The sequence below is a fragment of the Lampetra fluviatilis genome, chromosome 59, assembly GCF_964198595.1.
Source record: "Lampetra fluviatilis chromosome 59, kcLamFluv1.1, whole genome shotgun sequence".
Taxonomy (NCBI): Eukaryota; Metazoa; Chordata; class Hyperoartia; order Petromyzontiformes; family Petromyzontidae; genus Lampetra; species Lampetra fluviatilis.
Window position 1 is genome coordinate 5,286,603 of NC_136333.1, and position 17,599 is coordinate 5,304,201.

Consider the following 17,599-nt stretch of genomic DNA (forward strand, 5'->3'; position numbering starts at 1 on the left):
GAGCTCTTCGCATAATCCAGCCTGGTTAAACCCAAGATGGATCGTAGGCAGGTCAGCCTAAATGTTTCTAACCGGCGAAAATGTTCCATTAGGGGGGTCCACGTTTTGCAAGCGTAGAGAAGGGAGGGAATGCCTGTGGCCGAAAAGACCTGAAGCTTCCTGCGGAGCGACAGACCAGGTAGCTTCCACACAGCGTTACGCAACCGATGAAAAGATATTGCTGCTCGACTGATTGGGAGTGAATTCTCTGCTGTTAAACCGGAGCCGGTCATGAGCACACTGCCCAGGTATTGGAAACTCTCCACTCTCTCCACTACTGCCCCATCACCGATTGGGAGTTGTGGGGGTGGAATGTCCGACGGTACAAAATACCCAGGCAGATGCTTAGTTTTGGTGGGGCTGATGGTAAGGCCCCACCTCGACTCACGAAAGACCCCCGTAACGAAGTCTTTGTCATCAACACAGTTCCTTTTCAAAAAAATGTTTTTCCCTTTGCCCAGTTCCACCCAGATCGTGCTGCCGGCATCATGTGTCTCCACGAGCTGCTCTCTCGGAGCAGTGCAACCCTTCGCGATGGGAAAGAGCCGATCAAAGTGGCTTCTTCAAGCGACTTCTTGAGATCTATTCAAGTGACCTCTGGTGCACACAGCAAGGGGCAGCACTTTCCTCTTGGGTGTCGTCCCCCCCCCCCCCCCCATTGGCTGACATGCACACACGCCATATATACAAAAACACCACCAGTTTATTTTTTGCCGAGAATTCCCAACATCGGACAGCCCACGCGGGACAGTTCGCAAGGTGAAATCGCAAGTGCTCGGGGTCTTTATCGCGCAGTCGATATCGCGAGCGCGAAGACTGCGACCGCGACAAAGTACAGTGAAGTCGCGATTATCCACGGGAAATTAACAGCACTTGCGAATAAATAAATAAATAAAGTGCCCTGGCGCCCACTGGTTCAAGAGCTGCCCCTCACTCGTTGAGGGTCAGTGACTCAGTGACCCATCTGGCCACGAATACACTGCCAAGTGCACTGATTAATGTGCTTCAAACATAACAAAAAACACTTTTTGGACACGTTCTAAATATTCACCCCCCATTCTATATTCGGTAAAACAATGTTGTTATAGCCTAATTCTCAGGTGTTTTCGACGACTTATTTGTACCTGGGCCAATGCCTTCGCAACCGTCACTTCACTGTACCCATTTCGACATGGGCGAGAAATCAACGTCGCTTTGTCAACGTGGTAACCGGCCACTGCATTGTTTGATGCCACCCGTATCCAATGTCCATCTGACGGTCGGCGTTTGTTCATCAGCGCCAGTTGCTCTACCATCGGTCAGGTTCGGTTGTTCCACCATCGCCGCCGCCGCCTCCCGCCTCCACGTCTCACGAGCGGGTGGCGCCGTGCCACGAGGTAGTTTTGTCGCCGACGTCACAGTGGCAGCGGGTGGCGGCTCACTCTGGGAGCTTCCCGCCGGCGTACGGCAGCGCCGTGAGGTCGAAGGGCGAGTGGAGTACGGAGGAGAGCTCCCGCGAGAGCAGCACGTGGAGCGACGTTCCGTCGTGAGCGTAAATCCAGCAGTCGCCCGTCCAGTCGTAGCGCTTTGGACCGCTGTAACGCACGCACACCCACGGAGATAACGGCAGTGAGCAACTTCTCATGACATTTATGGGGAGGGGTGGGTGGGAGGGTTGCCAATGGTATCCCAAATGTGCTATTGGCGTCATGTCCAGCAAAAGAAAGATACATATGGATGTTTAGGGCCCGCGCAAGTGGATATCACAGAGCTAGCTTCTGAAATGCCTTTGAGTGACCTATGGTCCACACATAATAGGGGAGAGAAGCACTTTTCCACCCATCCATTCATGTTTTTTTATTCTCAGAACAACAATTCGGCCAATCTTCAGTGTAGATGCGTCCCAAGTGTAATGTTATAACGTAGTTTTATAACGTAATCTCATTATTTAGTATTATGATAAGTTATTGGTGAGTTGAGACCTTGCACCAGCCTACATCGTTGACACGCTGCACCCATATGCCCTCCCCTCAAGGTCCCTAAGATCTGGGCATGATGCAGATCTTCTCTCTGCATTGGCAGGTCGAGACTTTGGTCTATGGGTGACTGAGAAGTTTCCCCGTCGTGTAGCCTCCAGGCTACGCAACACTCTTTCACGAGGTAGCAGGGATCTCTGAGTCTGTGGGCATTTAAAAAATGCAAAATTTTCTTGCTGTGGATTTTTAAAAAAATTCTTGCTGTGGCTTTCACACCTGATGATGATTGCTTGTGTTGCAGTCGAAACGTCGTGAGAATTTTTATTGTTTTATATTAATATTATTTTATTATTTCCCTTCTACGTGACTTTACCGAAAGAACCAAGAATATGAATCCCTGCAGTCACGAAAGCTTTAAATCGAAACCCATTGGTTCGTAAATCAAAATTTAATGTATTCATCGATGGTCATTAAAACAGATTCTTGAGGTGGACAGGTGCCTCTTGCGATCAGAGCGGTCACGGTTGAGATGCTGGCTTTGCATCCTGGGCAGCTACCCTGTGATTCGACCGGGATCTCGGGTATGCCAGATTGATGGTCTCAGCCCGCTGGCTAACGCTTGCATAAAAAAAAAAACGATCTTTAAAAAAATGTTTTTTTAAAATATAATTCTGCACTTATGTTCACTAATTCCCACTGAAAAAAAATGATTTGGCCATCATGCGGTGGACATTAAGTCTTAGTAGCAGAGCAGGTGGGAAAGTTTTGCCCTCTGCAGTGTAAATCAGACGTCATTTTGATAGGATTTCAGAGGTACCTTTGAAATAGCTACCTCCATGGGCCATTCTATAACATGAAGGGTCGCACTGCTCCTGCTACAATCCGCATGGATCGTCTCGTAACGTGACACAAACGCACGCTCAAAACACACGTATCGACTCATGTACGTATAAATAAATTACCGACAAACGTATGCGCAAGTGTTTCATTGCAACAAACGGAACAAAGACAGCGGAAAATACAAATGAAGCAGTACAAATTTGACCGAAAAAGGCATCAATCCTTGAATCAAATCATGACCTCAAATCGTGACGATCCATGGAATTGCATGGGCTGTACACTCAATGCGTGCGCAGGTCGGTCACCTGAATGGTGAAGAGAGCCATAACTGCTTGTTTGGCGTCTGCTTGTTTATCACGTAGGTGCCCAGGCCCCTGCCAAGCTTTACCGTCAACACTCCCGTCTGCAGAGTAAGAAAAACGCAGAGTCAGCACAAGAGGTCTGTCAACATTACAACATTCATTGATATTCACCACCACCACCACCACCCCTCGTCCAGGACCGCCCATTATCGTGCGTCGATGAGGTGGAAAGAAAAGGCTGGTTGGGCAATTACGTGGCCGAGTGATTTGAATGTCAACCTGTGACCGCCACTGCGAGAGAAATGATCAGTCTATCCGCTGCCATCGCCCTTCGTGGTCTTGCGACGCCACAGTCCGTCTCTCACTCCTGTCCACGAGCCGATCTCATTGCCATTCATCACCGAGGTGGCCGCAGCCTTGGGCCCTTTCTGTCCTAGACTCTTTGGTTTTTCGGTAAAGTCACGTAGGTAAAAAATTCAAATAAATTTAATCACGACGTTTCGGGCGCAACACAAGCGTCCTTATTCAGGTGAGGACAACTTAGCGAAAGCACAACCGCTTAAGTGTGTCGTGATTTAATTTACTTTAATTTTTTACCTACGTGACTTTACCGAAAAAACAAAGAGTATGAATCCTTGCAGTCACGAAAACGTCAAACCTTTCTGTCCTTTCGACTGCCATTTGGTCACCAGTCTCGACCGTCAGATGTCATTCCCTTTTAGCAAAGTGTCCTTCAAATGCAAGGCAGTGACGGTTTTTTTTGTCGAGCGGTGGCGGCATCTGCCGCTTCACACGTGGTTGTTGAACTTCTCTGGCACCGTACATAGCCGACCGTGCGAGTCGGAGGTGCCGCTGGTTTGTCCGTGGTTCGAGCCCAACAGCCACCCTCTTAAATTTCGATTTAAAGCTTTCGTGACTGCAGGGATTCATCTTCTTGGTTCTTTCGGTAAAGTCACGTAGAAGGGAAAAAATAAATAATAAAATTTTATTTTATTATGTTTTATTTATTTTATTATTTCCCTTCTACGTGACTTTACAGAAAGAACCAAGAGCCACCCCCTTGTTCAATACTGCGGGTGATTGACCAAAACATAACGCTTCACGGTGGACGTTAAACATCCCGTGACGTTATAGTATAAAAAGGCTCGAGACCTCACAGTTAAAACAAAACAAAAAAGTTTTTGCTATTTTATCAGGTAAAGCCCACTGAATTAAATAGCCGTTTTTCAGAAGTGACCTGGCCACAAATGATATCTCAATGAAGTGGCTTATCATCACTCTGAAACGCGCATTGATTCTAAACGGGGAGACACACATGCAAACTCCAAATACACAGCAGCAGGTGTCAAGGTCGGGGATGGAACCTACAACCTCCTGTATACCAGGCGAGGTATTTAACATCTCCTAGCCACCGTGATGACAATGAGAGAGAGACGAGCAAACTGTAAATATACAACAGGTGTCGTCAAGGTCGGTGATGGAACCCACGACCTCCTATATACCAGGCGAGGTAGTCAATATCTCCAAGCCACCGTTATGATGATGATGAAAGAGACATGCAAACTCCAAATGTACAACCCACGACTTCCTGCAGACCAGGCGAGGTAGTTAACATTTCGCGACCGTGGCACACGTAGTGCGGGGTTTGTGAAGATGAGGTGGTGGGGCAGAATCGGTGCAGTTATCACTCGCCACTTATTGATAGGCATAGCATAGTGTGCTAACCATTGCACCACCACTGCACCCGGTCTCTCTCTATGAGTGCCAGCACTGAATAGATGTCGCAATGTGGAATCGTGCAAATAAGGGGAAATGCTCTTCGCAGCGATTTCACATGTCGCTTAAATACGGTTGAGCAAATCGTTGACAAAATTGTAATGATATTCAATGTGCGTTTCACACAAACCTGGAAAGAAAAAGACAAAAGTATTAACACGTCAGTTTCAGGTGCATACATATTGTGACCACGGTTTGTATTTTTTGTTTAAAATCAGTGAGGAAATTATGAAAGAACCTGGGCGCCCATTATTTGTTGTAATAAATTCGTATTAATGTCCAAACACAGATACTCCTCTACTTACGAACACTCGAATTCACGAACTTTCAGAGATGTCCAGATTCCTGTTCGGACCGAGAGTCGTAAGTTCAACCACCGCGCAATAGATGGCGGTGGTGGCATCTACATCTGCGGCACATGAAGAATCGGTGGCATCTACATCTACAGGAGAGTATACAACTTTAAAATCCATTCCCCGTGTTTAGTGTACACGCCGTACGTGTTTGGAATCGACAGGAGGAAAGTTGGACTTACGAACGAATCGACTCTGGAACCTAACTCGTCCGTAAGTAGAAATCCCTAAATACAGGCGTCAGGGTCTGGATCGGACCTGCGACCTCCTGAATACCAGGCGAGGTAGTCAACACCTCCTAGGCCACCGTGGCGCTTAGCCAATCAAAGAAAGGGTGATGTGGGGGGGCTTGCCACTTGACCAAGACGTGAGCAGCTCGATCGAGGACAAAATCGTGCGCATTGATTACATGTTGTCGTTGTTGATTCTGCTCATTGATTTGCCTGCGGAATTTGAAGAACATATTATAAATTATAATAGTAATAGGTTTTTACCCTTTCAACTGGTACAAAAACTGACACCTTTATACAAGGCATCATGTTTGCAATAACCACAACACAAGCAGTCAAAATGCAAATAAAAAGGTGTCAGTTTTTGTACCAGTTGAAAGGGTAAAAACCCATTACTATATTTTGCCACTGGTAAAGGAGGTCTCACAGTCTAAATTACAATCTCCGTTTCGTTTTCCTATTGCAGTGCAATGTCCCCTCAGAGCGTATGCGTAGCGGCGGCCGGGGAAAGTTGTTGGGGCAAATCTCCGGGGGGCTTTCGCAACTCGCCGCGTAGGCGACATCGTAGTCGCGCGGCGAGCTCGGCGCGTCCCCCAGCTCATCGAAGAAGTCGTACAGGGAGTCGAGGGTGCCGTCGGCGAGCCGCTCGTACGCCGCCTCGCCCAGGGGCGCCGTCGTCACCGTGCCGCTCACCAAACGCCGCGACCTCGCTGGGCACGGCCGAGAGGCGGGCTGTAGAAGGGCCCTCTGTTGTCACACACACAGACCACACACACACACGGAACACACACATACGGTACACACAAAGATCTCAGTAGACTGTTGGGGCAAGTGCTGTTAGCGAGTAGCACCTATGAAGGACAGCAGGGCGCACGAGGGGGGTGGGTGGCCAGCACCACGCCCGACCGCCTTTGTCTCCCCAGTGGCGATGTTTACGCATCGCACCGGGTACTAATGAGGCTGAGTCGACCTAGGGGAGGCCCAGGACTGGTTAAAATAATCGTCACCGCTCCCCACACACAGTACACACAACACACACACAAACATATCCCGTAGAGCCTTAACAGACTGTTGGGGCAAGTGCTGTTAGCGAGTAGCACCTATGAAGCCGGCACGGTGCACGAGGGTGGGTGGATAGACAGCACCACGCCCGGCCGCCTTTGTCTCCCCAGTGGAGATGTTTATTACACACCGTACCTGGTGCTCATTTGAGGCTGAGTCGACCTAAGGGAGGCCTCAGGATGGGTTCAGATAATCGTCATCGGTGTTGGTGACCGTGAGTGGGAATCGAACTCAGGTCTCCGGGTTCGTGGCGCAGCGTGCTAACCACTGTGCCACCACCACCAACACACACCACACACAGTACGCACTACACACATTACATACCACACACAGTACACAAACCACACACAGTACACACACAGTACACAAACCACATACAGTACGCACTACACACATTACACAAACCACACACAGTACACAAACCACACAGTACACACACCACTCACAGTACGCACCACACACAGTACACCCACCACACAGTACACAAACCATACAGTACACACCACACACAGTACACCCACCACACAGTACACCCACCACACAGTACACCCACCACACACAGTACACCCACCATACAGTACACAAACCACACACAGTACACATCACACACAGTGTACACATCACACACAGTACACACACCACACACAGTACACACACCACACACAGTACACACATAACACACCACACACAGTACACACATAACACACAGTACACACCACACACACTACACAAACCACACACAGTACACACACCACAAACAGTACGCACTACACACAGTACACACCACACAAACCACACACAGTAAACCCACCACACAGTACACACACCACACAGAACACACACCACACACAGTACACACCACACAATACGCAGTACACACAGTACACAAAGCACACACAGTACACAAACCACACACCAAACAGTACACACATCACACAACACAGTACACACAGTACACAAACCACACACAGTACACACATCACACACACCACACACAAATTATTTCGCCTAAATTACACCCTAATGGCACAATATCATTCGGATCTTCGAAGCAGGGATGGACCTCTCTTATTTGCAGGTACAGTAATATTCTTGAGTTGCTATTTGTTTACACACTCGTGCCAAACGCCAATAACCCTTTGGCAACGGTATTTGCCTGAACAACTTCCACTCTTTAAGTGCACATTTTAACTTGTGTGAGCGGGATGGTCTTTAAAATAAAACATTCTAGAAGCAGCAGCAGCAGCACCACCAACAACGGCACAACGCAACAACTCAAGGCCACAACTCACACACGGGCGGTCACTCAGTCGGGCAGCCGCCGCCGTGGCAAAGCGGGGAGCCGCGGGAACACGGAGCGGCCAACGTCCACATCGCGACAACAGCCGAGACATCATCGTCCCCACCATCACCACCATCATCACCACGGCCGTTCACGTAAGTCACGATGATCTCCACTGAATCTCTCTGTCTCTCTCGTTCGACTGATGAGATGGACCCTACCCCCCCCTCCGAATCGATGTCGGCCATGTTGGGTAGGGAGCTGCTGTCCAGTAGCTGTAAGCGGCGGTGGGGGGGGTGCAGTGTGATGACGTTGACGCGAAGGGAGTCGCGGGGTTTTTACCCTGAGCAACATGGCCGCCGGCGGTGGCTGCGGCGGCGGCTTCCGCCTCACCGTCGCCAGCCCTCGGCGTCGACGTCTCTCGGTGGTGGGAGGGGTTGTGAGGGTGGGGGAGTTGTGGGGGGAGGGAGTTGTGGGGGGGGCGTTGTGAGGGGGAATTGTGAGGGGTGGGGGAATTGTGAGGGGGGGGGAATTGTGAGGGGGGGAATTGTGAGGGGGGGAATTGTGAGGGGGGGGAATTGTGAGGGGGGGGAATTGTGAGGGGGGGGGATTGTGAGTGAGGGGGGGAGTTGTGAGGGAGGGGGGGAGTTGTGAGGAGGGGAGTTGTGGGGGGAGGGGGTGGTAGTGGGGGGGGAGGGGGTGGTTGTGGGGGGGGGTGAGGGGGGGGTAGTGTGGTGGGGGAAAAAGGCGGGAAACGTTCAAACCAACTTCCTATGGAGGGGTAGTCCTCGAGGAATGGTATTCGTTACAAATAAACCCGACGTGTAATTATTTTAGTTTTCACCATCGGCGTCCTATTTTAAATTAGGTGTTGCTACCGTAACAATACTGTAAATTCGTGCACGCGTTGAGTTGCGCATTAATTTTGAGGGTGCCGAGGGTTGCGGCCTAAGCGAGGCCGATCCTCGGATGGATTCTCCGCCTGCAGAGGGCGCTCAGGGCCCGCAGAGGATGGAGGCTGAGGCGGCTGTCGGGGCCGAGGAGCGAGAACGAATGTCCGAATTGTGGATTGCTATAGAGAAGCTTCTGGAGCGTCTTCCCGCAGCCCTCAAGTGAGACTATCAACAGCCAAGGAAAACTAATCATTTTAATTTGGCTGTCGCGCCTGACGATGCTGGTTGTAATTACCGACGAAACGTCGTACACCAGATTGTAAATGTTGTGGGTTTACTCTCCAACACACCGGTTTAGTGCTGTACTCGTGACGAATTGCCATGTTTTGTTTAGGTGACAAACCTTACTAATTGGCTATGTCGGGTGACGGCGGGTTTAACGACACATTCATATTTACGCGATATAAGCCACAAAACTTTAATTATGAATATTATTAATAAGATTCATGCGTACGCATGCATTGTTGTGACGATATCCCCCCCAATATGCGTTCGTCAGTATCATCATCACGATCTATGGGGCAGATATCCCACTTTCCTCGCTGTCTTATGCCCAAATGTTAATGTAGTGGCCACATATTTCTGGCACTAATCTCTTATGATGTCAAGCCAAGCCATTCTCTGTTAGGTCTTCCTCTCTTTCCCGTTCCTTCCATTTTTCCGAACGTCATCCTTTTAATGTCACCTGTTGTCCATCCTACCCACGTTTCCTTGTGATCACTCACTGCCTGCATCATCCGCTGTTCTTCTGTCCGCTAACCTTTTTTTAAAAATCACTTCTATGTTTGGTTACGTTTTGAGTCCAGCTTAGATGCAGTGGTAATCCTTCTAACAGCGATACATTTCGAATGACAATTTCTGTCACGATATGCGCTTGTATTTGGACGTATTTAACTACATCATGGGACCTCCTTTGCCAGTAACAATATATCACAATAGGGTTTCCCCTTTTTTCTGGCAACAGAACAGGTGTTAAGATGTTAAAATACCAAACTGAAACCTTTTACAAGGAATCATGTCTGCATTAACCACAATACTTGTGGTCATAATGCAAAAAAAACATACTATTCTTTGGGTCTTTCGGTAAAGCCACGTAGATTAAAAAAATAATCTAAATAATAACAATATCACGACATTTCGATCGTACCACAAGCAATCGTCTTCACCTTCACCTGTTATTTAATTTTTTCTATCCACGTGACTACCGAAAGACCCAAAGAATATGAATTCCTGCTGTCACGAAAGCTTTAAGTCGAGAAAAAATTTACTGTACTCTGATAATAATTATAACGCCTGTTTTGTTGCCAGAAAAAAAGGGGGAAACGTATTTCCACGTATTTAACTGTTGGTAATTATGTTCCTGCATATGTAAATATGTTGAATAAGCTCAATGTCAATGCCGAGGTCTGCTAGCCATTAATTAAAGATTTGAGGAGAATGTTTGTAGTTTTTGCTGCTATTCCTAAGTTGAAGGCGCGTAGGCGACAGTGGTATTGCCTGGTAGGGTGGGGATAGTTTAGTTGTATTTGTGTGTTTGGGTGAAATGCTTACCTTTCTTGTACTTTACAGCACTATCATGTTTTTGTATTGTTTTTTTTGTAACGTTCTGACCCCGTACATCTGTGAAAAAAAGAGCTTCATAGCTCATCGGATTTCTTTCAGTATAAATAAATATTCTGATTATTAGATTTTTCGTAGTTTTGAGTCATCGGAGTTGTTATCTCCTAGAGTGTGCATTACACGTTCAAACTATTAAAAAATGAACCTGTAAAAACAAAGTTTTTCACTATAAATCCTTTATATGCGTGGCGGCTAGAGTCCTCTCGTCCTCTGGCTTGAGATGGCTGCCACCTATGGGTCAGATGATTGCCTGCCACCATCAAGCAATTGGTAATTAAATATAATTTATTTTTTCCTAAAAAGTAAAATTTTGGAAAAAAAATTCTCGAAAATAAATTGTCACGCACAACGAGTCTGTGTGCAAAATGTCAGCTCGATTGGATCACGGGAAGTGGGTTAAAAAACGACCGAAAGATTTGCACGGTCGTAAGCGCGCAAGCAAGTGAACTTAATATAAAGGATTTAAAAATATAGTTTTTCCCCCCAACCCCCAAACCGATGCGCGTATTGCGAGAGAATTAAGAATCGACGTAAATTATTTGAACGGATGCATCGGTTACGTATAGTGCGTTGAGCACAGGCACGTGTGTCTGTCTCTGCTGCAGGCTGAAGCGCTTTGTGAAGGCTTACCCCATGGTGCACGCACACAAGCCTGAGCTCCTCAAGAAAATCCACGAAAATTCCAAGGAGCATCTTCGCAACGCCATCAAGGTGTGCCAGCGGGTGTCTGTCAACTTGAAGAAGAAAGAAAATACATACACAGAAAGGAGATCTCGTAAAACCCTCAACTTCGGCAATAATTTTTTCTTATTTTCATCGGGTCAGCTTAAACAAAAAAAAAATCAACAGTCAACTTGCAAAAGTTGTCATCAATGGCACTGGTCAAACATCCCAATGCAGGACAAATGCCTGATCAAAATATGAATGAATAAAATGAATACAAATAACCATAATAGAGGTTTTTTTGGGTTAGATCGCGTAAATATAAATGCGTCGTTCAACCCAACACAGCCAAATAGTAAGGTTTGTCACGTAAACAAAACATGCCAATTCTATACTAGTACAACACTAACCGGTTGTGTGTTGGAGAGTAAACCCACTACAACATTTACAATTCGAGGACCGTGACGTTTCGTCGGTAATTACAATCAGCATCATCAGGCGACAGGACATAACGACACATTTATATTTACGCGATCTAAACCAAAACATCTCTGTTATGGATAAAGTGCAATTCAAGCATCTGATGTGTTCAACTCGCATTCCAGGCATTCACCACACTTGATACAGCTATCGTGCTGTGACGGTTCCACCTGAAGACGGAAGCTTGTGTTGCCTCCGAAACGTCGTGATTTTTATTTTTATTTAACTTTTATAAATTTTAATTTTTTACCTACGTGACTTTACCGAAAAAACCTAAGAATATGAATATTCACCACAGTGTATGTGCGTGTCTCTGTGTGTCTCTGTGCCTGACAGGAGGAGATGGATCTGATTGTGAGAGAGGAAGGGTTGGAGAAACTGCTGGGAAGTCTGGACGAGATGGCCAAGGGTGCTCCTGTCGAGCCGGCATGGTGAGCAGCAGCACGTGGGTCTAAGCTGTGGTGTTGCCCTCATTGATCTGGGGTGGCCCAGTTTTTGTGGGTCTCCGTCTTGACTAGTTTTTTCGAATATCCCTTCTTCACCTTACTCATTGACACACTCATAACTAACCACAGGCATGCGAAGTAAAAACAAAAAAACAAACCCCACAATTTCAATTTAAAGCTTTCGTGACTGCAGGGATTCATCTTCTTGGTTCTTTCGGTAAAGTCACGTAGAAGGGAAATAATAAAATAATAAAAAATAAAACATTAAATATTATTCTTTTTTATTATATTATAAAGTTGTATTTTTATTACTTTATTATTTCCCTTCTACGTGACTTTACCGAAAGAACCAAGAAGATGAACCCCACAATATAATAGGGTTTTTCCCCTTTTTTCTGGCAACAAAACTGAAACCTTTTTACAAGGATTCATGTCTGCATTAACCACAATACTTGAAGTCAAAATGCAAAAAAAAACACTATGATAATATATGTATTGTCCTTGAAACTGGTGTTGGCCAAATATCTCCATGTCAAAAAAAATGTACTTGCAAACTACTCAGTTGGGATTACACAGAAAAACATCATCCCCTACTGCGAAAACTTGGCTGGAAGCCTCCTGAAAAAAAAGTTATGAAACTCGGTGAGGCTTTCCTTGGTAAACAAGCATCATAACAATTGAGTAGTAATAGTTTGGTATCCAGTATGGAACAATTAAGAAGCAGAAGCCTTCCCAGTTTATAGACATGGTGTGAATGATAATTACAATTGCAGCAGTATTGTTAGATGAAATGAAAATTACAACTACTTTGTGATTATAATTCATTACTTGGCCTTCATCGAGCAAACCGTGGCTCACGATGAATGTTGTGACATGAAAAAGTGTGACAGCCACAAACATCCATCGCTTGCGTCAAGCAGCGTGCAGTTATACGAGTTTTCACCAGTGCCCTGTCTTTTCCACACAGTGCAGTGGTTTCTAAATTATTGGTGTTTTCCAACGAAGGTTGGAAGAGTTAATGTAATAGCTCTGTCCGTCCATCCCTCCATTTGACCATGCGTCTGTAATAGGACAGCACTATACCTCCCGTAAAAAAATATCCAATATGAACTATACTTAATTAGTATAAAGTTATGTTGCATTGAGAAGCTTATTTTAAAAACCAGGCGTTGATTTAAGGGTTTCCCAAAATTTGCAGATAAAAACCAGCACTGAAAGAAATCACCTCCGTGTCAACTTCGAAGCAGTAGAGGGACTGATTACCCCCCCCCCCTCCCTATTACGTTATTATCTGTGTTGAGTTGAACTTCTTTCACACCATGTGTAGCCAACCACACTAATCGTAGTCGTACGCGACGTCATCTCGCGACGGCGCTCGTTCAATACCTTGGAGGACAAAACCCCCGATGGGAAAGCGTTTACGCGATCCACGTATAGTGGCTTCGAATTAGGTGCACACACACACACAGCTTGGAGGCAACACTATTTATTAAACGGTAAGTAATATAACACTGTACATGAGGTGGTGACCACCTTCCTCAACTCACTAACACTCTGGGACACGACACAGAGTGGACCAGGCAGGCAACGGGCTGCCTGGTCCAGGACGACGACCCAGGACTTGAGGACCGATGATGTCGTCTTCACTTCGGAGTTCAACAGCCCCGCTCTGCATCTACACCCCGCTTATATCCCCTCCAGCGTGGCCGGGTTCAGCCCAGGCCACGCCTCCCTTCACAGGCCACGCCTCCCTTCACAGGCCACGCCTCCCTTCCCCCACCTCACGGGAAGGTCTGGGTCCCTCCACCACGTGACCCCCCAGGCACCCCCTTGGGGCCCCCAGCCCTCGTACGGGCCGACACAGTAGTGACGTCCTATGTCACTACACATGCACACGCAGGCGTTTTCCTTTTTTTACCCCCCCCACCCAAACGTCTTCTTTCCCTGTGCACGCGAGGCGGCCGTCGGGAGATCCAGCGAGCGACGTCCGCGCCCACTTCCACAAGTACAAGCGGCAGGAGCCCGAGTTCGTGCGCCGCTCCCTGCAGCGCTGCCAAAGGGACACGGCGGCATTGGCGCAGAGGGTCTTGGACGGACGGCAGCAGATCCAGGCGCTGCAGGCCAAGATCACTGCCAAGCAGGCGCAGTGGGAGGTCAGAGTTTGGGCTCGGTTTTATAAACAGTAAAACCTTGGATTGCGAGTAACTTGGTCTGCGAGTGTTTTGCAAGACGAGCAATTTTTTAAAATAAATATGAATTTGATAAAAGAGCAAGGCCTTGCAATACGAGTAGTACGTGTATACGCTTTGTCTGCCGAGCGTCACGTGATCACAACTGATATACGAGTGCTTTGATATACGAGTGCTTTGGATTACAAGCACGTTTCCGGAACGAATTATGCTCGCAATCCAAGGTTTTACTGTATATAGAACAGAGATGGTTGGAACCTCATTTGCCAGAAGAAAAAATATGATAATTGTTTTTTTACCATTTTATCTGGCAACAAAACAGACACCTTTTTTTTACAAGCAGTCATGTTTGCATAGACCACAATACCTGCAGTCGTAATGCAAATGCTTACCCCGAGCTCTCATACTCTGATGGTGCATTGTCTTTGAGTTGTGCACCTTTTGGCGTCATCTGGTCCAACACCATGTGAGACTAGGCTCTAAGGAAAGCTGTCTCGAGTGTGGATCAATCAACTTCTAGGACAGTGCATACATTACGACTGCAGGTATTGTGGTCTATGCAAACATGACTCCTTGTAAAAAAGGTGTCAGTTTTGTTGCCAGATAAAAGGGTAAAAACAATTATCAAGCGATGGTTGCTTTTTTATAACACCTGCGAGCATCGTTGAGATTATTTGGATTATTTTGGTGCTATAAATGTCCAAATGATGGGCCACTTTGTGTCAGCCAGGTTGCTTCTGAAAAATAAGTGAATATCTCAGTGGGCTTTGCCTGGTAGGATGGGGATGGTTTAGTTGTATTTTATTTGGGTGATTTGTTTACCTTTCTTGTACTTTGCACCACCATCATGTTTTTATATTGTTTGCGGTTGTAACGTTTTTTCCCGAACCTACTGGACATCTGTGGAAAAGAACTTTATAGCTCATCGGATTTCTCAAGTATAAATAAATATTCTGGTTCTGATCATTTGGAGTGCCGATTCAATTTGAAGAATCGGTTATTTTATAACGTCACGTTTTTCTGGTGTTGTTTGTATTTTACTGTTTTGTTCGTACAGCTTTTTTTTCTTTTTCCGTTAGCCTCAAAGAACATTATTGTCACACATATTGCGAAAGGGTGGAACCTCGATGCAGTGATTCCAAGCCACGGCTAGCATCAATGGGCGAGTGCTATTTTTGATCGGTCCTGAGCCCCTCCTCCAGTCCGTAGTCACCAAAGTGGTGAAATATGGTCAAACTCCCATGAGCCACACGGTGCGGGGAGGGCACTTGTATGTATGTTGAACTTCTTTTGCGCCGTATATAGCCAACCGTGCTAATTGGAGGCGTGGGGGAAGGACAAGAAACGAAACACTGATTTGGCACAATTCTTCATGCTGGATGATCAGGTCTGCGGTTGCTTTCATGCTTCCAAGGTCACACGTTGGTGCTTTCTTATTCACTCTCCACGTTTTTCTTTCAGGAGTGTTACAAGATCTGCCAAGAAGTGCCCCGTCTCCAAGACGCAATATCGGACGGCAAGATTTGAGCTCTGCGTCACCGTATTTGAAAGGCATCCGTTCAAACAGACCCTTTCCTCCACTTGCCACTGTCCGCGTGGCCTTTTTACTTACTTAAATTGAGATTAATTTACACACACTTGCCAAACATACCCTGTATATATATAATAATCGCATTTTTTATAATTACATTGTTAGCCGGGTGGTTCAGAGGTCAGTGCCGTACCAGAAAAGGGTTCGTAAAACAGCATACAACATAACGCTCGTCACTAAATAAGAGAGACATAAAATTTCGATTTAAAGCTTTCGCGACTGCAGGGATTCATCTTCTTGGTTCTTTCGGTAAAGTCACGTAGAAGGGAAGTAATAAAATAATAAAAATAAAACATTATAAAATACAATTCTCACGACGTTTCGGCCACAACGCAAGCAGCCGTCCTCAGGTGAAGAACAGGTCTGTCGGAAAGACAGCGTCTGAATGAGACGCTGTCTTTTGTATAAAATAAAACAAAATAGTATTTTGTTTTATTTTATTATTTCCCTTCTACTTGACTTTACCGAAAGAACCAAGAAGAAGAGAGACATTGCGGAGTGTATTTGCCAAGTCACGCCTTCTTAACTCTTGCGCTGTAGTTATTTTAACGTAAATAAAACTCTTATTTCAGTTTTGAAAGTATTGATTTGTTACACGGATCGTCCCGTTCAGGCAGTCGCCCGACTGTTTTATGAGTGAGATCCGTGATGCGTGAGCACAGCAGCAATATGAACAATAGGCAGTAGTTCAACAGCCCATGTGTACCTGTGTGGGTGAGTTTTCATGTTTGTGCGGGTCATTTAAGCCAATGATTCTCGTATTTTACCTTGCCGATCTCAAGGAGAATAAACCATCACGCACACTCTGGTAATCCTCGCAGAAGCTTTTGGCTAACCACACATTTGGAATGTTCTTCCGATTGTAGGAAGCCACTGGAGCTAGCCACTTTGAAATCTAAATTGAAAACTAATCTCCTTAGAACTGCTTTTTGTTTTTAGTTTGTTGTCCTTCCCGCACACCTCCGATTAGCACGGTTGGCTACGTACAGTGCGAAAGAAGTTCATCATACATGCAAATTTAATTCTCAAAACCAACGCGTCTGGTTACGCCAACCCCCGATTTGTGCACGGAAAGTCGCACCTCTGTGACCCACTTCCAAGATGACAGCTACGTATTGTTGACCATTTGAAAACCATCCCCACAGTTCCCCAAGGCAGGTTGGTAATATTGTACAGCACAAGGTTCAACTTGTGAAACCAGTATTAACAAACACACGTGTGACACAAGTGGCATGGCTAAGTGCAGGGAGAGAGAAAAAATGTTGGATTCAACTTCACCTATCGTGGGTGAGGTTTCGTCATTGGTTAATTTGGTCTGTCATTTAATTCAGCAAAATTTTGCTCCGAAGACGATAAATCTTTTGCGAAGGTGGCACACAGTTTAACATCGCGAGGAACACCTCTATGGCAGGGCATGGTGAGGTGCTGCACCTGGCATGCAGGAGGTCGTGAGTTTGGGCTCGACCCTGAAGGCTGTACAGTTGAAGTTTGCATGTTCTCACCGTGGTGGCGTGGATTTTACTTTGGGTCCTCCGGTTTTTCCGTTCGCATTTAGAAACATGCGCTTAAGAGTATTTGGCTGTTAGAAATTTCCACGTGATTAGCTACTTCGTTGAGCTATCGTTTGTGATAGCCAGGTCGTTTCTGGAAAAGTTATATACTGTAGCTCAGTGGGCCTTACCTGGTAAAAAAAATCAAGAGGTGGTGACAGCATTGTGGATAAGAGATATTGGAAGGGACGTCCGAATTAGTACGGGGATAATCTTAATTTGGAGCTTTCGTGACTGCAGGAATTACTCTTTGGTTCTTTCGGTAAAG

The 17,599-nt window shown here is 46.2% G+C and overlaps 2 protein-coding genes across 2 annotated transcripts; one reads left to right on the plus strand and one right to left on the minus strand.

Annotated features, from left to right (window-relative positions):
- Positions 1–722: 722 nt before the first annotated feature.
- On the minus strand, positions 723–8,060 carry FXN (frataxin). Its single transcript, XM_078880941.1, has 4 exons — positions 7,850–8,060; positions 6,045–6,242; positions 3,140–3,237; positions 723–1,613 (listed from the first exon to the last, which is right to left on the minus strand). The coding sequence occupies exons 1-4, from the start codon at positions 7,976–7,978 to the stop codon at positions 1,457–1,459; spliced, it is 582 nt and encodes a 193-aa protein (XP_078737067.1). The 5' UTR covers positions 7,979–8,060; the 3' UTR covers positions 723–1,456.
- Positions 8,061–8,578: 518 nt separating this feature from the next.
- PMF1 (polyamine modulated factor 1) lies at positions 8,579–16,795 on the plus strand. Its single transcript, XM_078880948.1, has 5 exons — positions 8,579–8,951; positions 11,018–11,123; positions 11,892–11,986; positions 13,959–14,154; positions 15,652–16,795. Exons 1-5 carry the CDS (start codon positions 8,809–8,811, stop codon positions 15,715–15,717), a joined length of 606 nt encoding a protein of 201 aa, XP_078737074.1. The 5' UTR covers positions 8,579–8,808; the 3' UTR covers positions 15,718–16,795.
- Positions 16,796–17,599: the final 804 nt, after the last annotated feature.